Source organism: Apis florea, unplaced genomic scaffold, assembly GCF_048593485.1.
Source record: "Apis florea isolate Af1SG1 unplaced genomic scaffold, ASM4859348v1 contig_2201_pilon, whole genome shotgun sequence".
NCBI lineage: Eukaryota > Metazoa > Arthropoda > Insecta > Hymenoptera > Apidae > Apis > Apis florea.
Genome location: NW_028256542.1, coordinates 2,393,405 through 2,421,400, shown reverse-complemented (window position 1 = coordinate 2,421,400; position 27,996 = coordinate 2,393,405). Strand labels below are relative to the sequence as shown.

Here is a 27,996-nt window from a genome sequence, read left to right as displayed (position 1 = left end):
GACAAGTCTTTTAGACTTTTTTTTACTTCTCTCCTTCTTCTCCCCCGTGATTTATCGAAGGGGGGAGGGAAAGATTAATACGGAGCTATATAATATGAAATTGTGAAATTAGATCGCGTGCACTTGTAGAAGCATTGAACAGATGATTTTCTGCACGCCATTGAATCATCGGGGACTCAAAGGGCTCATGATAACGAGATAACATGTTGCGAAACGGAATCTATTAAATAATCCGTGTTGTGCGCCGAATATGCAATATTCAAAACGTGCTTCTTTTTGAGGGGAGGGGGAAATAACAACAAATTGTTAATATTTTATTTAATAGGTTGTAAAAGGGTCATTGAAAATTTTGGATAAAATTTATTCAAATTATTTAATTATTATTTGTTATTTTGATACACAAACAGTCTTGTGATTCATTATATGTATATATATATATTATGTTGTTATTATATGTTTGAAAGAAAAATTGTATATATACGAGATAACACGAAGATTAATTTTAAAAAAAAGGTATAATCTCGAACAAAGTTCGTTTTTGATATTTCAGCTCCCTCTTTCTGTTCTCGAGGATGATTCAGTAACCTATTTCCGCCAACAATACCGGTAACGTGATCGTGAAGTGGTAAGATAAAGCATTCAATGTTTATTTAAAGAAAAAATGCAACAATGGTATTCAACTATCATTTGAAACTTAATTCGTTTGCGATAATATATCAATCTGTGTATTAACATTGCTATGTAGATAATGCAAAGGTATTTTACATTGAATTACATAACGTTGTGAGTGAAAATAGTAAACGAGTGAATGAGAGTAGTGAACAAGTTGCAAAAAAACTGAAAATTAGTATATGTTTATACTTTTAGTATTATAACAAATCGTTAGAAGTTGAAATTAGGAATAGAAATTTAAAATTATTGATTATCGTATTCTTATATCATTAGAAATTGATATAAGTCGTCTTATACTTTTGCCAAAATTCTTAATATGTTGTGGATTTTAAATAAATAAAAATATATCGATATTGTAATTATTATGCATTTAACAATTTTTACTAATTGAAAAAAATTATATGTTAAATTAAGAGTTGTACTACTTTTTATTAGATACAAAATATGCATTAAAATTTAAAACAAATTAAAAATAATGGTATTAATAAAATATTGGAAATTATGACATTTAATATTATTTTATAATATTTTAAAATGTTCGTTCAAAAAATATACAGGTAGCTAACTTTACCATTATCGACATCTATGAGCCTGACTTTATTCGCTGAACTACAGTTAGTTACCATATGGGAAAAAGTGGTCATAAATTAGTTCAATTTTATTTGCTCTACTTTTCAAATGTATAAAATTATACGTTTAATATTATAATTTAAAAATTGCGCGTGAGCTTCGAGTTTAAAATATATATTTTTTATTCACGAATGTTTAAAATACTTTAATTCACGATTATGATAATTTCATGCGTGTTATTTGCAATTGTCGATATACTTCGTTATTATTGGCAGATGGGAAGTTAGGAATTGCATAGAAAAAATAATTATTGCTTCAGTATATTATCTACGAACAGTAAGTTGCATGTTTTTTGATTTTTAAATGTATTTTTTAAACATATACAAGAAATAAATCAAAATTAATAGAGATTATTAAATATAAAATTATTATTTTATTTTTATAATATTTCAAAATATAATATAAAAGTTACAGGCAAAAATTGTGTATTAAATTTTTATTACTTTGTAAAAAGAAATTATTATATGCATGAATTAAAATTAAAAATCTAAAAATCATTAAATTATTGATCGTTATAAGTTCACTTGTTGCTACTCTTTGAATTTTTCGCGTAAAATATTTTCACACAAGTATAAATAGAGAATTATTAAATAATATAAAATAGTAAATCTAATTTTATTCTATAAAAATATATATCAATTGTTATATTTATTATTTGCAATATTGCAACAAATTATTATACTTTAGTATTATAATAAATTATTAAATACATACATTAAGGGTACAAGTTAAAAATTTTTTAGTGTATTGGTCATTAAAATGGTCCATTATTGCTATGTTATAAAAATTCTTTGAATGTAAATATAATTGAAACATTTTAACACGGTAATAATTCGAAAATTAATACCATAAAACAATAAATCCAATTTTAATGTATAAAAATATATATCAATTGTAATATTTATTATCATAATAAATTGTTAAATATATAAATTAATAATATAAATCAAAAAAATGATAAATTTTTTATTTATTATATTCGAAAAATCAATTTTAAAATATCGGTAAGAAACGTATATATTCGTGGAACTTCGTTTCCCCGACCTTTTATAAATACAAAACAAGCGGGGAGAAAGAGCTTAGTCTCCAACGAACCTTCGTTGCGAATAGATCGTAACTAAAATATTTTAAGTAAATTCTATCAATTTTAATGTTTTTTATATTTTTTAATAATTTATTTTTAAAATATAAATAATTAACATTTATTTTTATAATTTATTTTTAAAATATAAATAGTTAACATTCAATACTGTTATTATATTGAGTATTTATTCATTTTATTTTTTTATTAATATTTATTTATTTTTTTAATATTTTTTATTTTTTTACTGATTTATTTTTATTTTTTTATTTCATTATATATTTATTTTCCCATTTATTAATATTTCTAATTTTTAACTTTTTTATTAATTTTTTTTTAATTTATTCAGATTTTTTAGATTTAGTTAATTTTTTCAATTTTTCGTTCGTTTATTAAATTTTTTAAATTTTGGCATTGCCTTTTTCAAACCATATTTGATTAAAATTATTATATTAAATTGATCATATTATTGTGCTATTTTCGAAAAAATTTTTTTTTTTTTCGAAAAAAGATACCAAGAACTACAAATAAATTTCTTTTTTTGTGTTTCAATTTTCTGCGTTTAAATGGAATTTTCGATAAAATAACACAACGCTTCTATTAATATCTTTTAATAATTTTATTCGTTATATTTTATAACTTTGAATTTCTTCAAGTATAATTATTTGAAATCAGATGATCATTAGACTATGGGATTTTTATACAATCCAACGACAACAAATTAACGTATTCTTCAATATTGTAACATTTCACTTTATGAAGAATATGTTGCATAAAAATTCGCAGTCTATTGATTATTCTTTATAAATGAAATATTTTTTTTTCATAATTTTTGAACATTTTGAAATTATTTCATTCAATATTTTGCAAATTTTTATGATATATTAATATAGCGTGAAAAAATATTCAATGAATAAAATAATCTTCAGAATCTTCGATAACAGATTTCTCGACCATTTTATTTAGAATTGAATGATTCAACAATGATGCAATAACACTAGATAAAACGTACTCTTTTACATACAAAAAACGTATACGTCTTACATGCATAGCTGAGTTTCTATGTACACATATATTACAAATTTTTTTTGATTTTTCATATTAAAAGCTTTTTATTTAAAAAAATTGAAGGATTCATTACAAAAACGATTTTTGTTTAATTATAAATCTACCTTAAATAATTGATTAATGTTTTTTTAAATATATTTCTCTCTCTCTCTCTCTCTTTTTTTTAGAAAAATTGTCAAGGGTAGTTTTTATATGAATCCTTCAATTAATTTTTTCAGCATTTATTGCAATGATGTGTATCGATAAATATAACAATTAAATTCCTATATATTGCATGTAAATAGTACTTACTCAGCCTTAAGGTTTTTTTCTAGTCTTGAAATGCGACGTTTCGTATTTCATTCAAAGAAAATATACTTGATGTTAGATACTCGAAGCGTACACAGTCTAGAAATAGGATTTAGCATTGAAAATAATTTGTAAAAACTTTATAAAAATAGTCTCTTACTCAACGCTGATGCTTTTCTTGCATATATTTATATTTCTTTAAGGCAAGCTTATTTATTTAACGTGGAAAATTGAACAGCAATTTCGAGCATTTTCAAGTATTAATAAAACGATACCGTTACATATCGTATAATTATAAATTATTAATATAAAAAATATTTTTGAGTAACATTACTCAAATAATATTTCAGTATATGACATAGCTTTGCGGATGATTGATTGATTAAACAACAATTTAATGATTTACGAATAATAATTACGTATCTCGAAGGATTCAATTTAACAATTTGATTATTTTGAAAGTTCATAATGATTCGTTGTTTCACGAATTTTATTGCATAACGTAACGAAAATAATTTCAGTCGCTTTTTTCACGAATGATAACGATCATTTTCGTTCAGCCTTAGTACTGAGTTTCGATAAGAATTCTGTCGCTTGATTGTCCCCCTTTCTGTGTTCTAACGCTTGGATTATGTCTGTACCTGTGCATAAAATGAAAAAAAAAAAAAATTAAATAATATAGAAATATAAGAATATATAAGAAATATAAAACATACTTTTCCTTGTAGGACGCGAAAGTTTCAAGTGAATTTGTTCGAGAGACTCGATCCCTCGATCTGGTCCCGTTTCAGGAATTTCACTGAACGGAAGGAATGCTTCCGCCATGAATTTCGATCTTAAAAAGTCCTTGTCTTTCAGTTCGAATGCTACGATCGCGTTTTCCGTAGCTCTTTGCTCGCTGGTCAGAGGACTAGAAATAATATAAAATTAGATATAATTATAGATGTATTAATTTTCTAATTCTATTTTATTTTTTATTCTATTTTATTTTCTTTTATACTTCGAATAGACTTTCATCTATGTTGTAGATAATCGATGAAAGATTGGATTATCAACTCACATGTTGAAAATTTCATCGTACAGCGGATACAAATTCTCCTTTTGCACATGAGTTTTAGGTAATTTCACGTCGGTGAATTTTTCCTCCGGAAGAAGTCTCACTTTCACGTACGAATCGCAACTACCTGGAAAAATAGAAGGAAAAATATTTCCATTGCGATCTCTTCGAGTACCAACAACATCCCAATGCGGATTCATGCACGATGAAGGTGATTATCTTTTTGATTTTTTATCTACGAGGTTCCACATTTTCCAATGTAACGTTCCACGTAATGCATAACAATTGCATTAAAAAATCATATTTTTTTTTTTACAACAATATTGAATTCATATGAAGATTCAAAAGGGATCGTTACCTTATTTTAGCCAAAATATTTTAAGGCTACAATAAAAAGCGAAAAATCATCGAAAAATTTTATCGAATGTTTTCCTCATATTTTTAATTTTATCAAGTATTAAAAGAATATCATTTCACAAAAGAAGAGAAATTATTTAACTTCGAAGAAATCAATATTATTTCTTTTGAAAGGATTGAAAATCAATTTTCATGTTATAATTTGGAACCTCATAGAGATTTTGCATCATTCCATCATAAGTGAGGAGAATTGTTTGACGTTCTAAGATATTCTTACATTCTCTAACTACGAATAATACACAATAACAAGAAAAAAAAAATAATTTGACAATTTGGTCGGCCAAATTCGCATGCAAATTTGATAGTTTTAATTGTCACGAGGGCAAGCAACCGGATGAGACATGTTCTAATTGAAAGAGTGATGAGGAAGAGCGTCTTTTTTTTTCTTTTTTTTTTTTTTTTTTGGTTTTACATCCACATTTACATACTTGTCTTCCATTCTTTCTGTCTTTGTTTAGATTTTGTATGAAGCTTGCGTTTCAGAGTAGACACCTTGCCTACCAAATCGCCTACAAAATCGAAATAAAAATATCATTCTTCTTATCGCGGGACCAACCCCTCATTCCCTTCGACAAGCAAACGAAACAACGTTAACAGGCTACGAAATGAAACTTTTGCTTTACTTGTGCTTTAATTGGCGTTGTGTGCAATTTCGATTCTCTTTCATCAATCATTAAACAAAATACATCCGAGTGATTCTCATGAACAAAATAATGCGATTATTTGTTACATCAACTCGATGATACGAAACGAAAAATTTTCTAATCATTTCGTTAGAAAAATAATTGCACGTCCTTCGTATCATGTGAACCACTCGCGACAAAAATCGAAATAAAGAGAAAGAAACTAGTCTAATCACGTAAAATTTCATTTCTAGCAATGACATTCCTCAAAAAAATAAGTTACAATTTCGTATCCAAATATTTATCCATAAAAATTTCCACCATTTTCTTACCATTACTATCGACAGGTCGCAGTTTCCTCGCGTTCAAGATTTGGATATTCAACGAGTTATCGACGAATTGCGCCTTCACGGTGATCTGCCCGTATTCGGATTCTTCCAAGTCGTTTTGCTCTTTTATTCGCTCTTGGTGGTAACGATGTATCAACTCGGCTGTCTCGAGGCCGTGAAGCTCCAAAAGGTGTTCGATTTTCTCCAACACCTTAACGTTTGCTGCTTCGTCAGCTCCGACATTAAAGTATCGGATAAGGGTGTGCAGAGTGCGATGAAGGTTCGAATAGAACGATGGTGGTCTCCTTTTCTGTGACAATTGAAATTGTTGTAATGCAAAAACAGAGAGAACGAAAGAATAACGTTTCTCCAAACAACGTACCTCCAAATTATTATGCACCAATTGGTACAAACTCTCTGATAATATGTCCCAAATAACGAACAAGATTCTCTCGAAATTGTCTTCGTTGAGATTGTCGTGCAACGTTGTTAGATTCGTGTCCAAATATTGTAAAAGTCGATCCATCGAATTGCTGGTGGTGTCTATCAACTCTGCACCCTCCATGAGAAACCTTTCATCAAATTTCAATATAAGTTTTATTACTTTTTAAAATTAATTTAGAATACTATCACTGACTATATTATTTTATTTATTAGTTTAACGCGTTAAAGATCGGTGATTAGAAATGATAAATTGAATAAAAATAGGACAATTACCTGTTCATAGCAGGGGACATTTTATTGGCGACAACCTGTAACAATTCTATAATTTTATTCTTAACAGTGTCGGTCGCGTTGTCAATGATCAGTTGCAGGGTCTGTTGACACCTGTCCGCCTCTTGTTGGGTTTTCTTCTCTGCGAACGCGTCCACGATACTCTGGAATCCTAGATCGTGGGCCAACGGCCCAATGGACGTTTTGATGTAATCAATATTGTTAATCGCGAAACACCACGCTGTCGACACGTAAAACTTCTTCTCGTACACGCTGCCCTCCGACAATTGTTCCAATTCCGTGGTCAGTTCTGCCTTCTTCGCCATTTTGTCCGCATACGCTATTGAACATTTGCAGATGTCCTAAAAAATTTGAATAGAATATTAACAACATTGAGACTGAGCAAATTTTGCAAATAACAAATTGGATGCACGCAGTCAGAAATATATAATTAAAAATTACAAAAAAAGAAAAAAGCAAATAAATTAGCTTAGCATAGAAATACTTCACAAGAACTAAATGGAATTGTTGAAGATATACAGAGCTTACGTCTATAATTTTAGCTACGAAAGTGTAGGAGCCCTCCATGTCCGGCCATGCAAGTTGCGTCCAAAAAACTTTGATTTGATAGAATATCGTTAACGTGTCCACAGCACTCGAGCTGTATTGGACAGTGTTGTCAACTGCTTGGAGGGTGTCGAACTCCACGGCTCTGTCGATTCGTTTCAAAGCTTTGTACACGGCTATGTCGAGCCAGTGTGCCACGCCAGCCCTGAACCAATCGTGATAACTTTGCACTTTCATTCTTTCTAACTGTCCTTCGGCGCACAACACTTGTCCAAGCCTGAAGAAGCAATTAATTTTTCTCTACCGTGAATGAATTTTCAAAAACTTATCCGTTTTCGAGATATTTTCTGACGAGAAGTCTGTTATTTATTCGTGTTACACTATTTCATTTTGTCTATTCAATTGCTTTACTTATCGTTTCTTTAATGAATAATATTCGACTTACATAGCGAATCTTTGCAACGTGAGATACAATTCGAACAATGTCGTTCCCAAATTCAATTCGACATCAGTGTTTTCAAGTTCGATCCTTTTCATTCTACTACAAACATTTTGTACGATAATCATGCACAACTCGCTGATCCTTTTTTCGTACATCACGTACAAACACCTAGTGTAGGGGAAATTGACTCGTCTGAAATTATATAATTAATAAAGTTAATTAAATTTACTTTTTATTAAAAAAAAAAATTCGTTAAACTTACTTGATAAACAATTTATCGTAGTTATCGATAGCATTTTGTAAATCTGCTCTGACGAGTTGAATCACTTTGATGTGATACTTTAACGCATCTTCGTCCGATTCACTTTCTGGATAATTATTACTCAATATATGTTCGAACCTAAAGTTACGGGACATAATATTTATTTTCTCTGTTCAATCAATTTAAGAAGTTCAATTCATTCATTTTTTGAAAAAATATCTACCATTCAATACCACCCTGTTCAACCGTGTACTCCAAAGCTTGAACGATGCTTAATTTCTCATCAGGGTCTGGGAACCAAGGGTACATCTTTCCAGGAAACAGATTCACGTCCTCAGGAACTTTAAGGGATGAAAGGGATGAAAGTATTCTATGCAGCATATAAAAATTTCTATTTTCAAATTCTTTTCAACCATTATCAAAATTCTATCTCGTATTTTAAAATATCTAATTGAAGTTATCATATATTCTTGTTACAAATAAATCAAATTCTATTTAAGAAAATTTTAAAAACATTTTTTACTTTTTTAGATAATTTTAAGTAACATATCGTAAATCGTGTTAATATTTAAAAAAAAAAAAGTTCAAGTAGTTCCAATTAAATAAGACAGGAAAAAACACATTCACACAGTTCACAATGATAATTACCCCAAAATGGCGGACAATTGTGTCATAGCATTCTTATCTCCAATTGGGAACCGCCTGATCTTGCGAATACTATTAAGACAAGAGTACAACAATTTTTTCGTGGCGTCCCAAAACAATCTGGTTTCATCTGGCGAGAAGAGGCCGTTCTCCATAGGCCTCAATAGATCGACCACCAATTTGTTGAACACGGTGAAGTTGAGAGGATGCTCCTGATGAATCCTCGCGTATTCTATCCATTGAGCAAGCGTCACGTTTCTGGCCAGCAAACCGCGTTGCGCGCTGTGCTGAAGGAGAAGAACTTCCGCAGGTGCCGACCATCGCCCATTCCAACAGTATTTCTCTATTTTCTCCGTCTCTATTTCGTACAACAATAGCACTCTGATCAGGTGTCTGTGCTCTTGAGCGGCTACCAACGCATTGTGCTCGGCACTGAAGGCCAACCTCAGTTTCACCACACCGCGTCTCTTTGGCTTGTTTTTCTTCTCGAGGGAATACCACATTGTGTGGCCTGTCGTCGGTATATCCTGCGAAATGCGTTCAAATTAACGCGAATATTGATTGATGAAATTTTTTTTAATCTTTAAGAGAAACTTTTCTCTTGTATTGAAAAGATCTTGGAAAAAAGAAATATAAAATTTATTAATAATTTATATTCGATATGATTTGATAGAAGGAATTTATTCACAGATTCAGAATGTTTAAAATATTAAAATATAATAGATTGTCTTTATCCGTTTACTTTAAGAGGTATTCTACAGCGGCCGATGAATTCGTTATCGTGGCTGCCAGTCGTGGCTGTAACCGCAATCTCCTTCGCTAATTTTACCAACCCCCTAACACCCTTCACGTCTCTCACTTTACTCATTTTCTCAGGAACTGTTTCAGCGGCGTCAAAATCCCTTAAATTAAACGATACACACATTTCTAGACATTTCTTATCTAAAAATCGACACATGTAACACATCTTCGTTTTCAGCTTACCATACTTCTAGAAATAGTACGTCATTTTCTGGATCATCCAGCGGACTGAAATTCAAATTATTTTTATCTATCGATTCAAAAGAAATTGATTCAAATTTTTCAATGATTTTTTTAATTCACAACTCACAGTTCAAAGTGTTCCTCCCACACAGGACTGAGCGTGGACGTTTTTACGGCAGTGTTGTACCTCCTCGTGGGAGCTGATTCTAAGTAAAGGGCGCAGAAAGGGTCGCTTTTACCATTCGCGTCTTTGGACACGAGTTCTTTCGCTTCGATCACTTCGACGCACAAGTGCATTTCCGGTGGCTATTTGAATCAATGCAACGCACGGTGAATTTTAATTTTAAAAGGCAGAAACTTTTCGACATTTCTGTTCTCACCTCCATGTTTCTGGTCTCGTCCAGAACCCTCTCGTGCACGTCATTGTCGACTTTGAACGCATTTTGAAGATGGTTCAACAGAGTTTCCAGTTTACACTCGTTGGATACGTCGTAGCCTATTTGATGCTGGGTCATAAAAACCAGGGCAGCGTAGAGCTCCTCGATCTATAGATAATATAAATTAATTTTTTATTTCTTTGTAATAATTAACAATCTGAATATGAATTTTTAGGAATCTGAAAATTTGGCATAAAAGAAGACACATTTTTATCGAATTAAGTATATAATAAAAATTTGAAAATAAAGAATATAAATATTTCTTCCTTCGTTCGATGATAAATAATTAAATTTCATTAATCATTTTACGCGTGTGTATGATTCAAACGTTGATATAATCGAAAAAAAATATATTTTATCATTAAATTATTTCTTTATTATTTAAACAAAACATTTTTAAACAATCTTCCACTTCCTTCTCTCTCTCTCTCTTTAATATCGGTAATTAAATTATTCGTAAACAAAGAGCAATAGATTTACGTCATACATAATTGTAGCATCTGCTAGTCGCAAGATGTTAAAACGTACGCGAGCAGATTTTAGCTGCAAGAATCGTCACCCGAGCCACGATACCCACGGTTCAAAGTTCTTTTGTCGAATACATTAAAGCATGGCTTAATCAAACGATTGGCTGGCGAAGAGAACAGATATTGTTCGGATAATTTTGTTTACTCGCTCGCTTTCAAATATTCAAACAATGAATTGCGAATAAGTTTAATGCTACTTCATCTTGACAATTCTTTATGTAATATAATACAGAATGTGGGAACATTTTGTTCTTTGCTCACACAAGTGAAGTAAAATGTATTGAATATCTCTTTCTGCAGAATTAAATCATACTTTTTTCATGATCACTCGTAATTGTAAAAAATTACAAATTACTCAGTTAACAAATTGACAAATTTTTATGTAATCAATTTGTATATTAAAATTTTTCGTAGAATTTAAGATACTTCATCAATTATAATATCTTGCACACTTATAAATTTACAAGTTTTAAAAAATCGTTTAAGATGAGAGCAACAAAATTTTTCTTGTTTATGGAAAAAAAATTAATAATATATTATGAATATAACGATCGAACGAATGAATCACGATGACTTGAAAGGATCGTTATACGTTCAACACGGATTTTCAATCATTCGTCTCCACATTTTCCACTCACCGTCATAGCCTGGAGCAGCGTGTTCGTTCTGCGCTCGATTTCCGCCTTGGGCACACCGCGGAAAGTGTTCCTCCCCCTGTTCAGAGCGACCACCCCTAAGGATGGATTGGTGCTCACCATTTTCACAGTCACTCACGACACTCTCGTTTCGTTCAACTTCATTTTCACCGTATACCACTTGAAAACTTGGACACTTCCTCGTGTCGATCGCATGTTACACATTCAACGTCCACCCGCAAACACAGATTTGTTCTCCTTGCCGTCCGTTCGATGAAAATTTTTCATTCATCGCGACGACCACTGTCAAGCTTTCCGCCTAAACGATTTCGAAACACCGATTTCGAAAGAAACTGTCAGCGGCGAGGCTCACGACACTTCCTTCTCCCGACACTTCTTCATCTTGGAATTGTAATAAAAGACGATTGATTTCGAAACTGATTAGAAACGATTGAAAAATTATTTTTGATTTAATTTCCGATTGCAAACGAATGTTGAAAGAGGGTCACATGAAGAGTGGAGTTTGAGAAGAGTGGAATAGGAAAGGGATTGGAAGAAGGCAATGTTTCGAGGTGTTGCACACGCGACGAACTGGTCTAAAAGCGAGGAATCGTGTACTGGTATTGTCAGCCAATGATGAACTTCGACGACCGCGACCTTTGTTATCGGAGCTCCGCATATTTATTTGACTGTGCATAATCGAAAAGGAGGATCTAGCCGAACCATAAGGGATATATAAAACGGAACATTATAGATATGAGAGGCAATGTTGTAATAAATATGCCCTCTTAGACGTATTCATTTAGAAACGAATGATTAATGATCAGTTTTCTATTGAGGCTAATCATTTGATTTCTCAGAAATTATGCATTGCACTCGATCGTATACCTCGATGATTGAAAATTGAGAATTTTCCGTCGTGTGATCAATTTGATTTTTGAGCAGTTTATTAAAGGATATTTATTAAAGGATATTTAGAGGAATTAAAAAGAGGAGGGAAAAAATTTATCAAAATATGGAAAACTCGAGTGTTTTAATATCATCGATTCATGGTGGACGAAATTGAGAACATTTTAAGCGCAGATAATTCGACTATCAATACGACTTTTCGTCTTTGGAGATTTTGCAAATATTGATAAATACTGAGAGAAGATACGAGGCGAAAAAGATAATGTTGGACGGAGATTAAGCGTATGCAGCCTGGTTTTGAAATAGAGTTTGATTAAGCTGCGCGCTAGTTGCGGTTATCTACAGTTCAGGCAAAAATTTATTTCGAGTGTTGAAATTTTCTCACGGCAATGGCCTAATTCGAACATTTAAATTCGTTTCGTTAATCGAGTTTAATCGAGGGAAATTTTATTGAGATTTTTCAATAAATTGTGACGAACCATTTTTATCTCGATAACGTATCCTATATATCTCTCAGAATTACTTCATATTTAACAATTCTAATTTATTTTTTGAAAACTGTTTCATTAACTCAACAATACTCGAATATTAAAAGTTTCAAACTGATTCTGATATTAAATTTTCAACAGGTATGAACAACGATTCAAAGTTAACTCCGACACTTATATTCCACTTTTTCCAATTCTTTCTCCATTGCGTAATCAACAGACGTAGAGCATTCGTCCTGCCATCGTGCACCCGACAAATCTCTAAGGTTGCTCTTTTTTTAGCGCGTTCCTCCAATCGACCTCTCAAAAAGAACGGTCGAGAACGCGACCGAAATAGTTGTTTTCTACCGGTTGACCGAGGAAAAATCATCTCAAAATTGTTCAAAAAAAAAAAAAATAATCATCTTCACTTCAACTAGATATTCGATAAAATTCGACGTAAACGACGTTTGGAAAATAGGGGAACTGGGACATAGCCTTTAACATCGTGCATTAATGGTTGCCAAGAGCAATTGACTCTGACAATGAGATTCCATTTATTTGTACGTTTCGTGATTTGGTTAACATTGGCCCTATTGGCTCGATAGAGTCTCAGAAGAGGAAAATATTTGTTTTAGAAGATTACGGTCGATTTTTTTTCCTACTTTGAAACACAAGTTGTGCACACCTTATCGATAGTTTTAGATTTCAAAATAAATTAATTCATTTTGGAATATTTTAATATTAAAACTTTCAAATTTAAATCAAATTTGCATCTTGTAAATACCGTAATCTCGAATTTTCGACAACATTCGAAACGTTTAAACGTTTCTCTGATTAAAAATCCCTTGTTTCAAAATTTTTATTTTTCTCCGATGTTTAAACACTCGCAATCTCAATTCTCAATCCCCTTTCTCTAAAAACATTCAACACCTTTCCTAGAATATATTCAGGGAACACGAAACGAAAAAAATTCAGAAAATAATCGAATCGTGGGGAACGAAAAGGAAACGTCGTTTCCCGTCCGCTAACCTTTCAACCTCGTTTAAAATCCCGGAGCGGAACAAAGGTACGCGGGCGACATTCGTCTCGCATTTCTTTCTTCATCCATTTCTCCACCCCGCGCGCGGCAAGCCAATTTAAATATCGAGGATCCAGCCACGCATTGGCCGCTCCGTTAACGAGGGGACCAATGGAAAACGCGAAAACAAGACAATGAATCTGCACAAAGGGAAACTATGCCGTATCCTGTTTGAGCCGACACAAGTGCAACCGCTATGGTATACTCGTGCAATTGCGCCCAATGAAAATTGATATACCACGGCAATTAGCTCATTGACCGCGTAGATACACCATTCGTTCTCGTCCTTCGCTCGGCCAGCTCCGATTTTTTCCTTCGCTTATCGCGCAAATTCGCCCGTCCCTTCCCGGATTTATTTTATTTCTATAAAGAGGAAAGGAGGTTGTTAATCGATTTGGAGAGAACGAATATGGAGAGATGAAGTTGGAAGTGGAGTGAATTTTTGATTAATTTCACGAAATGATGGGATTTTCTTTAGAAGGAATAACTTTGGAAATTTTTGGAGAAACAGTTGAGTGGAGGAATACTACTTTAAGAAAGTAATTTTGGGATATTTTGAGAAATCTATTGCGCTGGCATTCTTTGTACATGTGATCGATGAAAGGAAGGGAAGTTGTGTTAAGTTCAGTTCGACACACGATCTGTGAAATTTATGATCTTGAAAAAAGATTCGTTTCACAATCATTGGATTCTTCGCTTAATCTCCCGCTGCTATATTATGACTCGCAACAAATGCAATATGTTATCCCGTCCCGAAAAATCTTGCGAAAATAAACCGATCTTCTAATTATACCACAAAGATTTATGATGTTTATCTAAAGAAAAAAAAAAAAATTCTTAAAAGCGACGATAAATTCAATCAACTCTTTACCTCTCCCAACCTTTTCGCCAGTTTGCTCATTTTGAAACGAATTTTTCCTCAAATTTTCAACGATCCTCGTATCATTAGCTCTCAATGCTCGTATCTTCCCCACGGGAATAAAATTATGCCGCTGACAGTTTGCCAATTTTTGAAATACGATTGCCCAACCGAGTTATCTGCCTTACGTTCGATTTATTTTTACGACTGCGTCGACATCCAGCACCGAGCTTTTGCGCCTTTAATCGTCAACAAATAAGACCCCAATTACCGCACAATACCAGCTTAACTCCTCTCGAGCACACCTCCACGACACTCCATCAACCTTACGTACCCCTTCGAATTTTCCGTTTACCTGGCCAACCATCTTGCGACTCTCTGACATTTGCTCAAATCAAACTGGAAAAAGTGTCTCGTCTCGATTTAAATTTCCAAAATTCCGAAATTTCGATTCAAGGGAGTAGCGAAAGATTCATTCTCCAACTCCAATTTTTCCACGCACTGATTCAAACTTTTCCACTTCACAGTTTCAAACTCGTTGTTTTGCTCGCGCCTCGAAGAATCGAGGAATATTTTGTCGAGTTTTAAAAATTTTAAAACGGTTCGTTTGGTGGAGCAATTAGCTGAGGAGGAAGTATCGCGGGCAGGACGAGGATGGTAGGTGGATGGATAGATAGGAGGCTGACGAAGGCGTGTAGCGTACTGCCAGGAATAGATGGACTCCGACAGATCGGAGTCGTCGTCGATGTCGACGACGATTCAACTAGCGTCACACGCTGGCTACGCTACAAAACCAGAGTCGCGTTTCAAATTGAACTTAACTGCTTATTGAGCTTAGAGGACAAAAACCCCGCGACTTGTGCTGCTGCTCCTATGTATCGGTGACATAATTGAGCCTCGTGGTGAATCAACATTTCTACTTTGTTTTGCGTTTCGAATCATTTTGTAGGTAGTGATAAAATGATTGGGGTGAATTTTTGGTAACAGTGGTTTTACGATGGAATTGCGTGTTGTGGATTGAGGAATTGGGGATAATTTGAAAAGGGAAAGAAACATATCTCTGAGGAATTATCGTAAAGTATTTTTTGAAATGTATTAAGAAATAATATGAATTCGATTAAAAAGGAAACGTGTGAATAGTTTCTTTATAAATCTTTAATCAAATGAAGATTATACATAAAAGTGAATTATTCGCGAAATAAACCAGACAATCTCTTCTTTCATAAATGAACTCATCTATAAAATCATTTCTAGAGAAATTTAGAAATTGTAGATTAATTTATAAAAAGATACTACGAAAATTGTTATTGTTATTCTATAAAATAAAAATTCTATCCAATGCATTTATTTTACGAAAAAGGAAAATCTTAAACATTAAAAATACCACAATTAATCGTTCTACTTACATATTTCTCCTCGAGTTGAAGGGAGAACGGCCAATTATATATCCTCGTTCGCATTATTCTCAACACGGTGATCGAGACCGCATTACATTAATTTTCACCCTAAAAGTTAGCACACGTTTTCGTTGCTCGAAAACGCGTGTGCCAGGGCACGGAACTAAACTTGAACTGGAACCTTTGCGGAATCAATATCGTCTTGTTACCACTCTACGCTATATAAGACATATACTGACGCGATTCGATCGAATAAATGTTGGAATAAATAAAAAATGGCGACGATGTTCGAGGAAAGAATGTGTATCATCGATCGAAATTAAAAGAGAATACGCGAGTAACGAAATTCAATTAAAATATCCACCGTGAAAAAAGATTCTTCGGAGAGAAATTTGTTGCAAAAGTTCTATCTCCTCCGTGAAAATGAAATTCATTTCTCAGCAGCTGGTTCTTTATCAAACATCATAATAATATGGACATGTTTAAATTGGAATATTCTTTACAATGTTTCAGCGTGTTTGATCATTCTTTCAAGATAGTTTCCCACGTTTCTTCCCCATCTGCTTTCCATAATCTTTTTTAAACAGAGCGTTACGTAAAACAAGTGTTCGTGCAAATATTGAACAGACCACCCTTTATCCACATTGACTAGATAGATAGATTTATCAATGTATTTTAAGTGATTCGCTGACGCGTAAAGACCGATTCGTGGTTGATTCGATGATGCTCGAGTCCAAGAAAAGAAACGCTCGAAATTTTAGAGGTCGTAGACTCTCAACATTCATCACGTGGATACGAAAAAAGAAATTCGATAAGAGAAGAAAATTAGATATTTTACGTGTTGTGGTTTGACGAATGAATATGAATAAAAATAAGCATTTTAATGCTCCATTAATTGGAATCAAGAGAGAAAGAAATGTTTCTTCAACTACTAACCAAAACTTTCTTAATCAATATAAAAATTGTACGAAACGAAGAATTTTAACGTAAATATGGAAAAATGGAAGATTTTTCTGAAAATCTGATAAAAATGTGCCGTATGATTGAAATTATATACTCGATATCTAGATTTTTAAATAGAAATCTGTGTGAAACTCACGTTCCATCCCATAGATTCGGTCAAGAAAATCGTAGCGTGCTCATTCTCATCCCTGTCACTGTCGGTCTCCAACAATGCCTCGACAACCTCCTCGCTACTGCCTTCCTCGCTCACCTCTTCCTCCTCCTCCTCCTCTTCCTGGACCTCATCCTTCTTCTTTGGGAGCGGCCCTTCCGCTTGCACCTGTGCTCGAACTCTCTCTGCTAATAACGTTCCAAGATTCTCGAAGAAACCTCCATCGGACTCTTGTATTCTGCGGATATGAATTGAACAGGAAGAAAAATTATTATTTGAAGAGATATTAACGATGCGATTCGTTATAAGGTGTCGTGTTTGCGTGATTATGCGAATTGTTTAGTTTTTGGTTAAATAGGATCGTAAAAAGTTGGAAGAAGCATGAATGATAAACGATGAAAGCGAATGCCTCCTCGAGGTGGCAGGGGATTCCATTAGCGTGTTAATTTATTGCAGAGCCACGCAGATTGTATGACCGATTTCGCTAAAGCGTGCTAAAAAGTGTGGTGAACGAGAACTGCACAATATTACACGGCCTACGTGTCTTTTTTCAACGTTGTATATTCTGTTATATTTTTATTATAACATTAATTGTAACTCTTTCGACGATAATTTCTTCGTCGATTAATGAATTCTATTACTAATTCTACGATGACGAAATATCTGTTTTATCGAAAAGTCACAATCATCATGGATGAATCGTGAACAAGAAAATAATAAAAATTTTATCGAGCGAATGAGAAAGCAACTACGCGAAATTCTATTAATTAGGTAGACCATGGTTTAGAGCTGAGCATAGTCGAATTCCTTTCGCTTAATTTCGTTATTTCGATTAATGGTCGTTTGCATTTAAAAGGTTAAATTTCGAAATAATAGAAAGGAGAAGATTAAAGTATCTCAATTTTTGTTTCGAATCACTTAGCCGGGTCTAGCTCTAGTGAAACTAGGTTTGATAGTTCAAAAGTGTATCGTCTAAAGTAATTTCGGGAATAGAAATAGAAAGCGCCCAGCTCTGTCGCGTGGTGCACCAGATTTTGATGAGCATTTCAAGCAACGAACGCGGATTCACCTTTCAGAAATAAAGTTGAACGCAGCAAATTTCCAATAGAATCTCGCTGTTGTCACCGGTTTCGTTTCCGGTTTTTGCCACATTCGGGCAGCGGCGATCGCATAATAAGGATGCTGCTCGTCCAGCTTTTCGAAGTGTGCCATTTCTCGGCTCTCCTTCCTTTGGAATAAAAACAGAGATTCTTCGTTTCATACGTCGTTTCACGAAACATATTGGCAGAAGGACGAAAACACGATTCACGAAACGCACATTGCGACCAACAAGTTTTAACTGACATATTTTTTTTTTTTTGTATAAATTATTGGATTGAGAAATTATCGAAGAATGATAATAGTTTTCTCATAAATTGAATTTACCTTTTTTCCTTCATCTCTTGCAAAAATTGTTCATTTTAGAGAAAGTTCTTTTTGTTTGTTTCTTAAATTTTTAATCTAAGATAATTTAAACACTAAAATTTAATCTAAATCTTTTCATTTATAAGAATTTAAGAAAAAATTGAAATACTTTTTCGAAATATAGAAAATGTATACAAAAAAAGAAAATTTCAACCGAAATTGAAATTACAGAAAGATTCTACAATCGCAAATATTAAATAACAAAAATAATTATTTTAACAATTCCATATAATCACCACCATGATATTATTTTATCAACAATCACCATATTTAACGTTTGAAAGATTTTCACGACAATGTAGACAAATTCACTTCACATTTATTCGTGTCTGTCAATAAACGGCACAATCTACTATTTGCAAGAGACAGACGACGACGTCAGTCGAAGCATGTCTGACACCGAACTGCTGAAGGACTCACAGAAGAACTAGAGGAGAAGGAAGTAAGTGGTAACAGGATATATAAACGCTTAATGAAACTTTCCCACAATTTATTATATATATATATATATATATATAATTTAGATTCAAATTTTATATTCATAGATCGCAGCTGAAGATTAGCACAAACTATCCATAATTTGATAAATTATGTTTACCAATGAATTTGCGATAAAATACGATGAGATTTATTTATTTTTTTCTTTCGATGTAAAATTTTATTGTCATTGAATTATTGACAAAATTAAAAATTAAGTGTTATTAGACTTTATATCGTAGCACAGCTTTATTTTACTTTTATTTTTTTTTTTGTATAATGATTGTATGGTTATCTATCTGTGAATGCAATTATATAATAATTTTATCAATTAATTGACGATATGGTTAATGAGTGGATAAAACAATTAATTATGTAATTACTGTCGTTGCTCGCTATTTCGTTACGATACAACGGTTTCGAATAATAAAAATTCTTGTATTGCTACATCATCAATGATAACTTCATTCGATAATTTTCTGCTCTCTTCGTAATTAATAAAATCAATATTTTCTTATTCGATTATTGCTTTCTATTTATAAATTCTATTATTTATGCAATTAGTAATGTATAGAAAAATTTTATATAAATTTATTTCTGAACAACAACAAGCATATCGAATGTACGTGTGCGAAAGAATCTTTTAGATTTTTAATTCTAAGGTATTCCTTTGTTTCAATTTTCAATGATTAATCATTAAATGTAATAAACGGATAAGTGAATATATATATATATCTCTTTTTCTTCATTGTAAAGAAAAATATAAAAAATATTTCTCATCTTACAAATTAAAATATACTCTCTGATTTGAAAGAAAGAAAATTTAAACTTAAGAGAAATAAATTAATTTATTTATTTCCTTCATACAGACATACAAAAATGCTCTTGCGTAATTTTCAATATTTTTTATTTCCTTCTATTTTTAACTCCGAAGATGTGATTCACCGATTCACATTCTTCGTCCCACCAAAGATCGGCTCTCGAAACATGTTCTTCTTCCACTTCTTGCTTTTATTTCTCTAATTGTACATTTAGCACGAGTATATTAAGGATCGATTATTTATAACTTGCCAATTATTTATTTTCGTAATAAGCACGACGATATTTCTTTATCCAATGATAATTTTAATTTAATAAACTGTGTCGAAAAATATCCTGGATATCATTAAATAAGTTTTTTCTATTAAAAAAAGAGAGAGAAAAATCACTTAGAATTTGTTTACATGTAACTTATATATATATTTATAAAAATGTTTATTCTTTGTTACATTAAATTTTTGCGGAAATTTTCCATTATACGAAGAAAAAACATCGATATACGATAAAATATTTTTAAATATTGACACGAGAGAAGGATGATTCTTAGGTTTTTGTTATAATATAAGCATCATTTAAAAGAATATTCCGCATTATGTCATGGAAAATTGCTGTTTTTTATTTTCAATACATCAAAAAACCATTAATTCGACACACTTCGATACTATTACAAATAAATTAATCTTCAGGAATATTACCACGGTCATCGATTGGTAGCAAAAATTAAATAATACCAAGAGAGACGATATATCATCGAAATATTTTCAATTTGAAAAGGATCAAAAGAACGAAATTTGAAGATTAAATTTTATGTAAAAGTTAAGAAATGAAAAGTTGTTAAATTTAATATAAATAAACGTATACATTGAAATATATTTGAGTATAACAGAAAACTATTGTCTTGCAAACACGAATGATACAAGAAACACGAACGACCTTCACCGATCTCCTCATGCTTTCAAAATTCGAATCGATTCAATTTATCTTGCTTCAACTCACCGTCATTTATCTCATTTCGCCTAATTCCACGTATCCACACACGTCTTGTAATTTACGTTAAGCATAACGCATTATACCATCTCAAAAAAGGGATGAAACTTTCTTAAAAATAATTATTTATAAAATTCGAATAACGAGATTAAATCTGTTTTCAATCTTGTAGATTTTAGAATGATTTTAAAACGATTCACAAGAATACATGTTAAACATAAATCAGAAAATTTACTCGGTAAATAAAAATGTTTTTCTTCGACGATTCTGCAATTATTCTTTATTTATAAGCTATTTTCAAATGTTGATTTCCAAACGTCTCGCTGGACGTTCACCTACGCGATGATGATTTAACTCTTAACTGGTTTTCATTTTCTTATTGGCAAACGAGGAATTCCCGTCCTCGTGCGATGACGTCCTCATCGAAGCTAAGATATCGCCGACCCGATGGGAAAATGTATCGTGAATTCTGTTGTTGATTCTTAATCGTGGTTAATTGTCTCTCAGAGGCGGACACAATTATTTTATTCCCTCGTAATTTGGAAAATCAAAATTCATGCTTATTACGTACATAGGCAACGCGCGAAATTGGATTAATCGTATTTTGCTTAACACGTTGTTTGTAATTTTTAAGATTTATACAGGTAATTTTTTAAACCATCATTTTATTTTATTATTGAACCGTATCTCGTTATTCGAAAAAGATTTTAAATGCGATTTGCGACGAAATTTATTATTATTATTATTTTTAATCGCTTAATAGAATTTATCATGCGAATGATATAAAAATACAAGAAAGTGTCCTTGTTTCTATGAGGCGGTATCTATAAATACATCAGTCATAACAGTCGATAGTTGATGTCACTAGTGAAGAAAAATAATTTGGACAAAAGCGAAATGCAAAGAAGTATTCGTCGAGTGCATACAAACGTTGTAGGAAGAAGAGTTGATATGTAAACTGACGAGACGATTGCATTCTATGCGACCTCCTTAAACGGAGGAGGAACGTGTACGCGTGCTAATTAATTCTTTTATAAGTCTCGGCTGTTGCGTGATTGTCGATGACGGAGCCTCTGCTATTATTCCAAGTTAAATATGAAAATATAATAGACACGAGAAATATGAAATAAATGAAATAAAAAAACATTTTCCAACTTGCAGTTGCAAAAATTTTGAAATCATCAACACTTTTGTCGATTAAAATGAAAATATCTACAAAATCAAACATTGATAATAATTACATTTGTACATACATGATATTTCCAAAAATTTTCCACAAAAGTTCCAAATCCCTTGAATTCGAAGGAAGTTTATTTTTTCAAACCTTCAATATAACTTCGATACTGCCTTCAAAGCATTGTGCTTCAAACGCAACACTGTTATTGCAATTATTTTGAACTGTATTAGCAATAAATCTCAAAATATCGACCTTGAGCCACGTATCTCGACGCCGTGTTACGTATTCGCGCGACCTGGAGAGGCTAATTCCTCCACAGATGTTTCTGGGACTCAGTCGTTAGTCTGGTTTTATTAATAGCTTGCGTGCATGCAGTCAGTTGAAGCGGTTTCATTCCTACAATCTATACAACCAGTGTTTGTTTGATGACAAGAACCACGGCGATACGGACGAGCACGTGATTCTCTAACGTTAGAAATGTTGATAAAGAAATTTGTAGACAAATTTTTCTAGATAATGATAAGATGTTCGTTGTACATATAACAATGAAGGATAAAAATTCTATCGTTTTCTGTCATTTTTGCATCTCTTGCATTTAGCATTGGTAGCAATCGTCGTAGGTGAGTCATGAGATTAGTGTAATACAGGCTCTGTTCCAACGAGGCTTATTTGCATCTGAATGCAATCGAGATGCACTCTAAATTGTTACGTCGAAGAAAAAATTATAGAGTTGTTAAATCCTCTCTTATATTTTCAACGAGAAAAATAAACAACAGAAGGTCAATAAATAAGAATTTATTGCACGAAGAATTAGAACAACTAATTAATAATTTTACTCTATGGTATATATATATATGGATATACGTTTACAGGTAAACGTTCGATACAATTGTCCACGACTAAATATTACATATCTATGTAATCACACATAACACCTCGTGTTAAATCGTGTTAGTAACGTGTCGAGCAACGTGTTAAATCCTGGCACACACAAAAACGAAAAAAACTAGAGTTTCCAATCGAGTTTCCACGTTTTCAGAAGATGCCTCTCTCTCTACCTTATCTCATGTTCCGTGTTTTCTTGCTGCTCCTTCTCCTTTTCCTCCTTCTCGACCACAATTTTATGATAGAAATCTTTCCACATCGCCTCCTCATCCATCCTTCAACGTGTGTTTCTCTCACGGTCAATGGGTGAAATTCACAACATCCTCATTCGCCGTTTACGGATCGAATAAAACTTTCTCTCGTCCGGGCCAACGTCACTTCCAACGCGATCTACGAGTCGTTCATCGTTGAAACTACGCAATGCTCGATCAGTATAGGAAAAAATTTTGGTAAATTGAGTTAACGCCGGTTGGTCAGCTCGTAACAGTCAATACTGTTGCGAGTAACACGTTTCTATATCCTCCATTCACCAGTATTTCCGTTCCAGCCGACAGATGGCGCATGCTACCAGACCACGCATCGATAACCTCTCTGAATTTCTCGTTTCCAACTATGGAACGAGATGTATTATAATTTATGACACGGATCGATACGATTTTAATTCGTATTTTTAATATTTATTTAAAGTAATCGAAGTGAATCCGCTCGAATTGTTGTTGCTTCATTGTTTGGAGCCGAGGATTTGGTAATTTTTTCGTATTTGGTTTCGTGATGGCGTCGTGATTCTTGAATAGCACGGATGAGTCAATGTTTAGGGATGAGAATTGTCATTGCAATGACATCATGCGTTAGTTGGCATCACGTTAGGTGTTTTGCCAAGGAATAATTCGAGCGACTGAGATGATTTTAATGAATTCGTCGAGTGTCATTGGCATTATGGCGTGTCTGGTTCGGAGGAAGTCGATGATCCTCCATTGTGCCATTGCCAATTTTTGGTTTTGATTTTTGACGGACGCATTAGATATCTTTCGTATATCTCTGAGTAATTTTTTTAATCTTTGATGAATACAAATATGAATTTTTGATTTTTCTAAAATACGACTAAATAAATTATTCAAAATATAACAATAAAAAAATATCTATAACGAACGCAATACGTTAAGAACGATAAGAGGGGAGGGGAAAAGGAAGTTTAAAAATAGAACATTGAATATTTCCTCAACCTCCTATCCTATTTTCAACAAATGGAAATCTCCTTCCTTGTTATTTATCTTTATTCCATTTTGTTCATCCTGCAATATTTCTTTCAAGATATCACAAAAACGACATTTATAGGGTCTCGTATGACACACATTCGATCAAATCTGATGATGTACTCTGTACATACTTGTGTTGGACGTTGGCTAAACAATATTTCATTATCCAGTTATCAGAAACAAACGCAACAATGCCTTGAGAAAATTACTATACACGTACATACCAGAGTATAAAAAAAAGAATCAAAGTTTTTAGAAACAAGTACTTACATTATTTCCATGATGATTTCCAAACTAGTTTCATTTCTTCTACTCTCAAGTAAGTATCTTTAAACGAACGAAATCTTCTCAATAATATTTGTGATATATTTTTTTTTTTATGATAGATTTCCTTGTACGTTTCGCTATCTCTGAGCATGTCGATCGAAAAAATCCTATCGCACGCGACGATTTACAATCGACCGATCCCAACACGTTCGTGTTGGTCAATCCTAGACAAGTGCATCGTTTGGAAACGGGAATTGGAGATTTTTTCTCGAAAATAGGGAAGCCTATAAGCAAACCGATTGTATTAAGATCGGCGAAAGAGGCCGATGTGTTGTCAACGATTCGAGAAATATGCAAGAATATAAGGAAGAGCATAATTGAATTCTTTAACGATTTTGGATTGATCGATACCACGGTTCAACTGTACGAGAATAGGTCGAGAGAGGATCCATTGTCCGATGATTGGTATTCCGAGGTGTTGCTGCAAAGCGTGTATACAATGCTGGACCTGGGAAATATGATTAATGAAATTACATCATTGACCGATATATTTAATAAAAATGGAAACGCGACTTCGAGAAGAAACGAGGTCTGTAGAATTTTAAAAACATTTTTATAATTAAACAGATTTAAAAAATTTTACTTCTTTTAATTTCAAATCGAATCATTAATAAAATTATATTATAAAAATATTTTCAATCATTGTATTAACGAGATATAGATAGATTTACACGTTTCACAATTTTATACACGGAAATATTTATTTTTTTTAAATAATACGTCCATGTAACGCCCTTTCAGAAAATCCAAAGATTTATAGATTTTCTTCTATTGAATTTTACCAATTTATTCAACAATCCTCTTTTTGTAACTGGAATGATTATTTCATGTAATCGAAAAATTAAATTCCCTTCTTGAAAGTTATAAAATTTCTCTAGAATTGACAAAAAATGTTTACAACATCGTAGAGTCTGACGAGCGAAACAGTTTCGGACGGTTTCCACTTCCTTGGCTCTGTGAACGACATATTGGAATTCATCAACAAACTGGCTCAATGCTTTTTAGAAATGAACACGAGAAACCATAAATGGTCTTCGAGTGTGATTCGAACGGCTTTAAATCTGATGAGCCACGCGCCAAGACACGCCCTCAGAAATATAAAATCGAAAGTAAACGACAGTTTGGTGAAGAGCGATATTCTCAGATATCGCGGCCCGCAGAAACCGTGGCACGTTTTTCTTTGCCTCGTGATTATAAACGATAGAATTAAATACAAGGATTGCATCGATGAATTTCGACGTTTCGACGAGTGCAGCACGCGATCGACGACAAGCGAGGCGTTGTCGTACGACATCGACACGAGATCGTGGACGAAGGCGATTCGATGTTTGAGCAATTGCACGGCAGTGGAGGACGAGAACGGGGAGGAGGAGATTTTCTGCAAAAATGTTCGAAGAACGCCGAAGAAGGTGAAAAGAAAGGTGAGCTACGTGTTCGAGAGGATCTTGGACAGGAAGATATCCAAAAGGACACCTTTTCATCGCGCTGTCAACGATCTTGGAGAAATTTTGTCGAAAAGTATTTGGGGACAAAGATTCGTCGACGAATTGTGCCAGTGCATCAATATTTTCGAGGATGGTAAAGAGAAGTTGAGGAAACTTTCGAAATTCGCGGGCAAGGATGAGAAAGCTGCGATGAAGTTAGTATGATTTTAAATTCAATTCCAATTTTGCTTCGTTCGATTTTTAAATGAAAATCGATTAACAGATTTTTTTTAATGGAAATTTAGAGATTTTATCGTTAAAAGGATTCTTTTAAGTTCTCATTGAAAGAGAGTATCGGAGTTGATTTCGGGAATCATTTCAAAATTGCAATTTATGTTCGTTAAATTTTAACTTTCCAAGTCGATACTTGGACAATACAGTTATTCGTTGAAAGGATAATGATAATAAAGAATATGAAATTTATATAGATCGAATAAATTTTGAAATTGTCAATCAGGCACGAGGAGATCTCGAGAGCTTTAAAGTCGTACAAAAAGGGGGCACTTTTGAGAACGTTCAGAACGATCAACAAATTGCATCGATCCGCCATTGATTTCGAAAAATTCTTCGCGCAAGGGATGAAAGAGACTTTGAAACAAACTTGGCAGAGCCATGTTAACGTTTTAACACATCTGATGGACTGGATGACCAAACTGTTGGAGCTTTACAGCGGCGAGAATGGACACGAACCGAGCTCGTCAGAGAAGAGCACGTCGCAAGTCGAGTGGAATAGCTACGAGAATTCTGAAAATACGCAAGAGTTTGCAACGCGTTCTAGAACAGGTTACTTCAATTTTCAATCCTTAATTAATCCAAATCACTTATATTTAGTTGTATTAAATATTTTATCGAAATCGACGTGAAAATTGTTGAAGAAATTTTACGGATACAATTCCCAACTTGAGAATATAGAGAATATCCTTTTGCAGAATGAATATTTTTTTCAATTATTCTAGATAAAAGAAAAAGAGAATCCTTGCTTCACATTAATGGCGCAAATTTGATAAGAAAAATGATATTTTATGCATGACACAATTTCATTTCCAGAAATGATAAAAGATGCGGACAACTCTATGAATAGCCTGGTGGAATCGATGAATCATTTAAACAGATATCGAGACGTGGACGACAACAGTATGCTGGCTTCTGTGGCCAATAATCTTCTACTGATCGTGATATTCATCGAAACTCTAGGCTTCGTTTCTTCGTTGTACGCTCTTGGACAAACCCCGAATGAATATGCTTCCTTGGAAATCGAGTACAGATGGAATCGTGAACGTAGATCCCTGTTTCCCTCTCAATACGATCAAATTATCGATTTTCCATCGCGTGATCACCCTCTTTTTGCATACGATAAAAATTCCACGTTACCATTCTCGGATGAAAATGATTGATTTGAATTTTGAAATTGTTCGAGAATTTAATTTTAATTTCAATCGTGAATATTATGGTATATATGGTATTATGGTATGGGTTCATAAAAATAAATTAGTTGTAACATTAAAAATGTATTTTGCGAAATAAACGTGCCTCTTTTGATCTCCAATACGGACAAATCTATATTTATCCCTATTAATTATTACATAATGTAAAAGAATAAATAGATTTTCAATTAAAAATAAAAATTCTTCATCTTATCAATCCTATTGTATTTTTAATCTTTTACGTTTTCTCATTGGAGTTTATTTTGGACCTTTGAAAAGATATAAAAATATTTTGGCCAATAACTGATAAATATGGTGAAATATCATCGCACGTATTAAACAATATATATTTTTTTATATGGTGTTAAAATACCATAAATCTTAATATATTCTTGTAACTGTTTTCTAGAATCTTCCATCTTATCAAATCTTTGTTCTTGAAAGTAATAATAAATAATTTTTAGTGACATCATTGCCGTGTAACATTTATA

General features: G+C 32.8%; 2 protein-coding genes across 11 annotated transcripts in view; one reads left to right on the top strand and one right to left on the bottom strand.

Annotated features, from left to right (window-relative positions):
* Positions 1-2,983: 2,983 nt before the first annotated feature.
* Positions 2,984-27,996, bottom strand: part of stac (C2 and C2B_Munc13-like domain-containing protein staccato) — a 28,832-nt gene continuing 3,819 nt past the window's right edge. The window contains exons 1-19 of one of the 8 annotated variants that reach the window (XM_012483460.3): positions 23,188-23,563; positions 18,275-18,433; positions 17,191-17,443; positions 10,160-10,324; positions 9,907-10,085; positions 9,780-9,824; positions 9,538-9,697; positions 8,799-9,322; positions 8,374-8,520; positions 8,151-8,288; positions 7,892-8,080; positions 7,429-7,723; positions 6,883-7,241; positions 6,548-6,737; positions 6,169-6,475; positions 5,642-5,722; positions 4,800-4,923; positions 4,456-4,649; positions 2,984-4,380 (exon numbers count right to left, since the gene is read on the bottom strand). In XM_012483460.3, coding sequence (XP_012338914.2) covers positions 4,286-4,380; positions 4,456-4,649; positions 4,800-4,923; positions 5,642-5,722; positions 6,169-6,475; positions 6,548-6,737; positions 6,883-7,241; positions 7,429-7,723; positions 7,892-8,080; positions 8,151-8,288; positions 8,374-8,520; positions 8,799-9,322; positions 9,538-9,697; positions 9,780-9,824; positions 9,907-10,085; positions 10,160-10,324; positions 17,191-17,443; positions 18,275-18,433; positions 23,188-23,288 — 3,705 coding nt within the window. In that variant the 5' untranslated portion in view covers positions 23,289-23,563 and the 3' untranslated portion in view covers positions 2,984-4,285. Of the gene's footprint in view, positions 4,381-4,455; positions 4,650-4,799; positions 4,924-5,641; positions 5,723-6,168; positions 6,476-6,547; positions 6,738-6,882; positions 7,242-7,428; positions 7,724-7,891; positions 8,081-8,150; positions 8,289-8,373; positions 8,521-8,798; positions 9,323-9,537; positions 9,698-9,779; positions 9,825-9,906; positions 10,086-10,159; positions 10,325-11,381; positions 12,322-15,049; positions 15,398-17,190; positions 17,444-18,274; positions 18,434-18,630; positions 18,795-23,187; positions 23,564-27,996 lie in introns of those variants that run through there. The other 7 variants (XM_086917476.1, XM_086917474.1, XM_086917477.1 and 4 more) reach the window with 7 other exon arrangements.
* Positions 4,896-27,627, top strand: LOC100868681 (uncharacterized). 3 transcript variants are annotated; one of them, XM_086917481.1, is made up of 6 exons: positions 4,896-5,007; positions 24,441-24,589; positions 24,657-25,126; positions 25,506-26,236; positions 26,539-26,864; positions 27,129-27,627. In XM_086917481.1, the coding sequence occupies exons 2-6, from the start codon at positions 24,550-24,552 to the stop codon at positions 27,473-27,475; spliced, it is 1,914 nt and encodes a 637-aa protein (XP_086773607.1). In that variant the 5' UTR covers positions 4,896-5,007; positions 24,441-24,549; the 3' UTR covers positions 27,476-27,627. The 3 variants fall into 3 exon arrangements, with proteins under 3 accessions (XP_086773607.1, XP_086773608.1, XP_012338915.2); XM_012483461.3 differs by lacking the exon at positions 4,896-5,007 and adding an exon at positions 19,047-19,111 and having other exon boundaries at positions 24,350-24,589; XM_086917482.1 differs by lacking the exon at positions 24,441-24,589 and having other exon boundaries at positions 4,920-5,007.

Bases quoted from the DNA above. Each gene is read 5' to 3' on its own strand.
- LOC100868681 (XM_086917481.1), top strand. From the start codon at position 24,550: ATGATGATTTCCAAACTAGTTTCATTTCTTCTACTCTCAA. The intron at 24,590-24,656 runs GTAAGTATCTTT...TTTTTATGATAG, and splicing joins TTCATTTCTTCTACTCTCAA to ATTTCCTTGTACGTTTCGCT. The intron at 25,127-25,505 runs GTCTGTAGAATT...ACAACATCGTAG, and splicing joins CGACTTCGAGAAGAAACGAG to AGTCTGACGAGCGAAACAGT.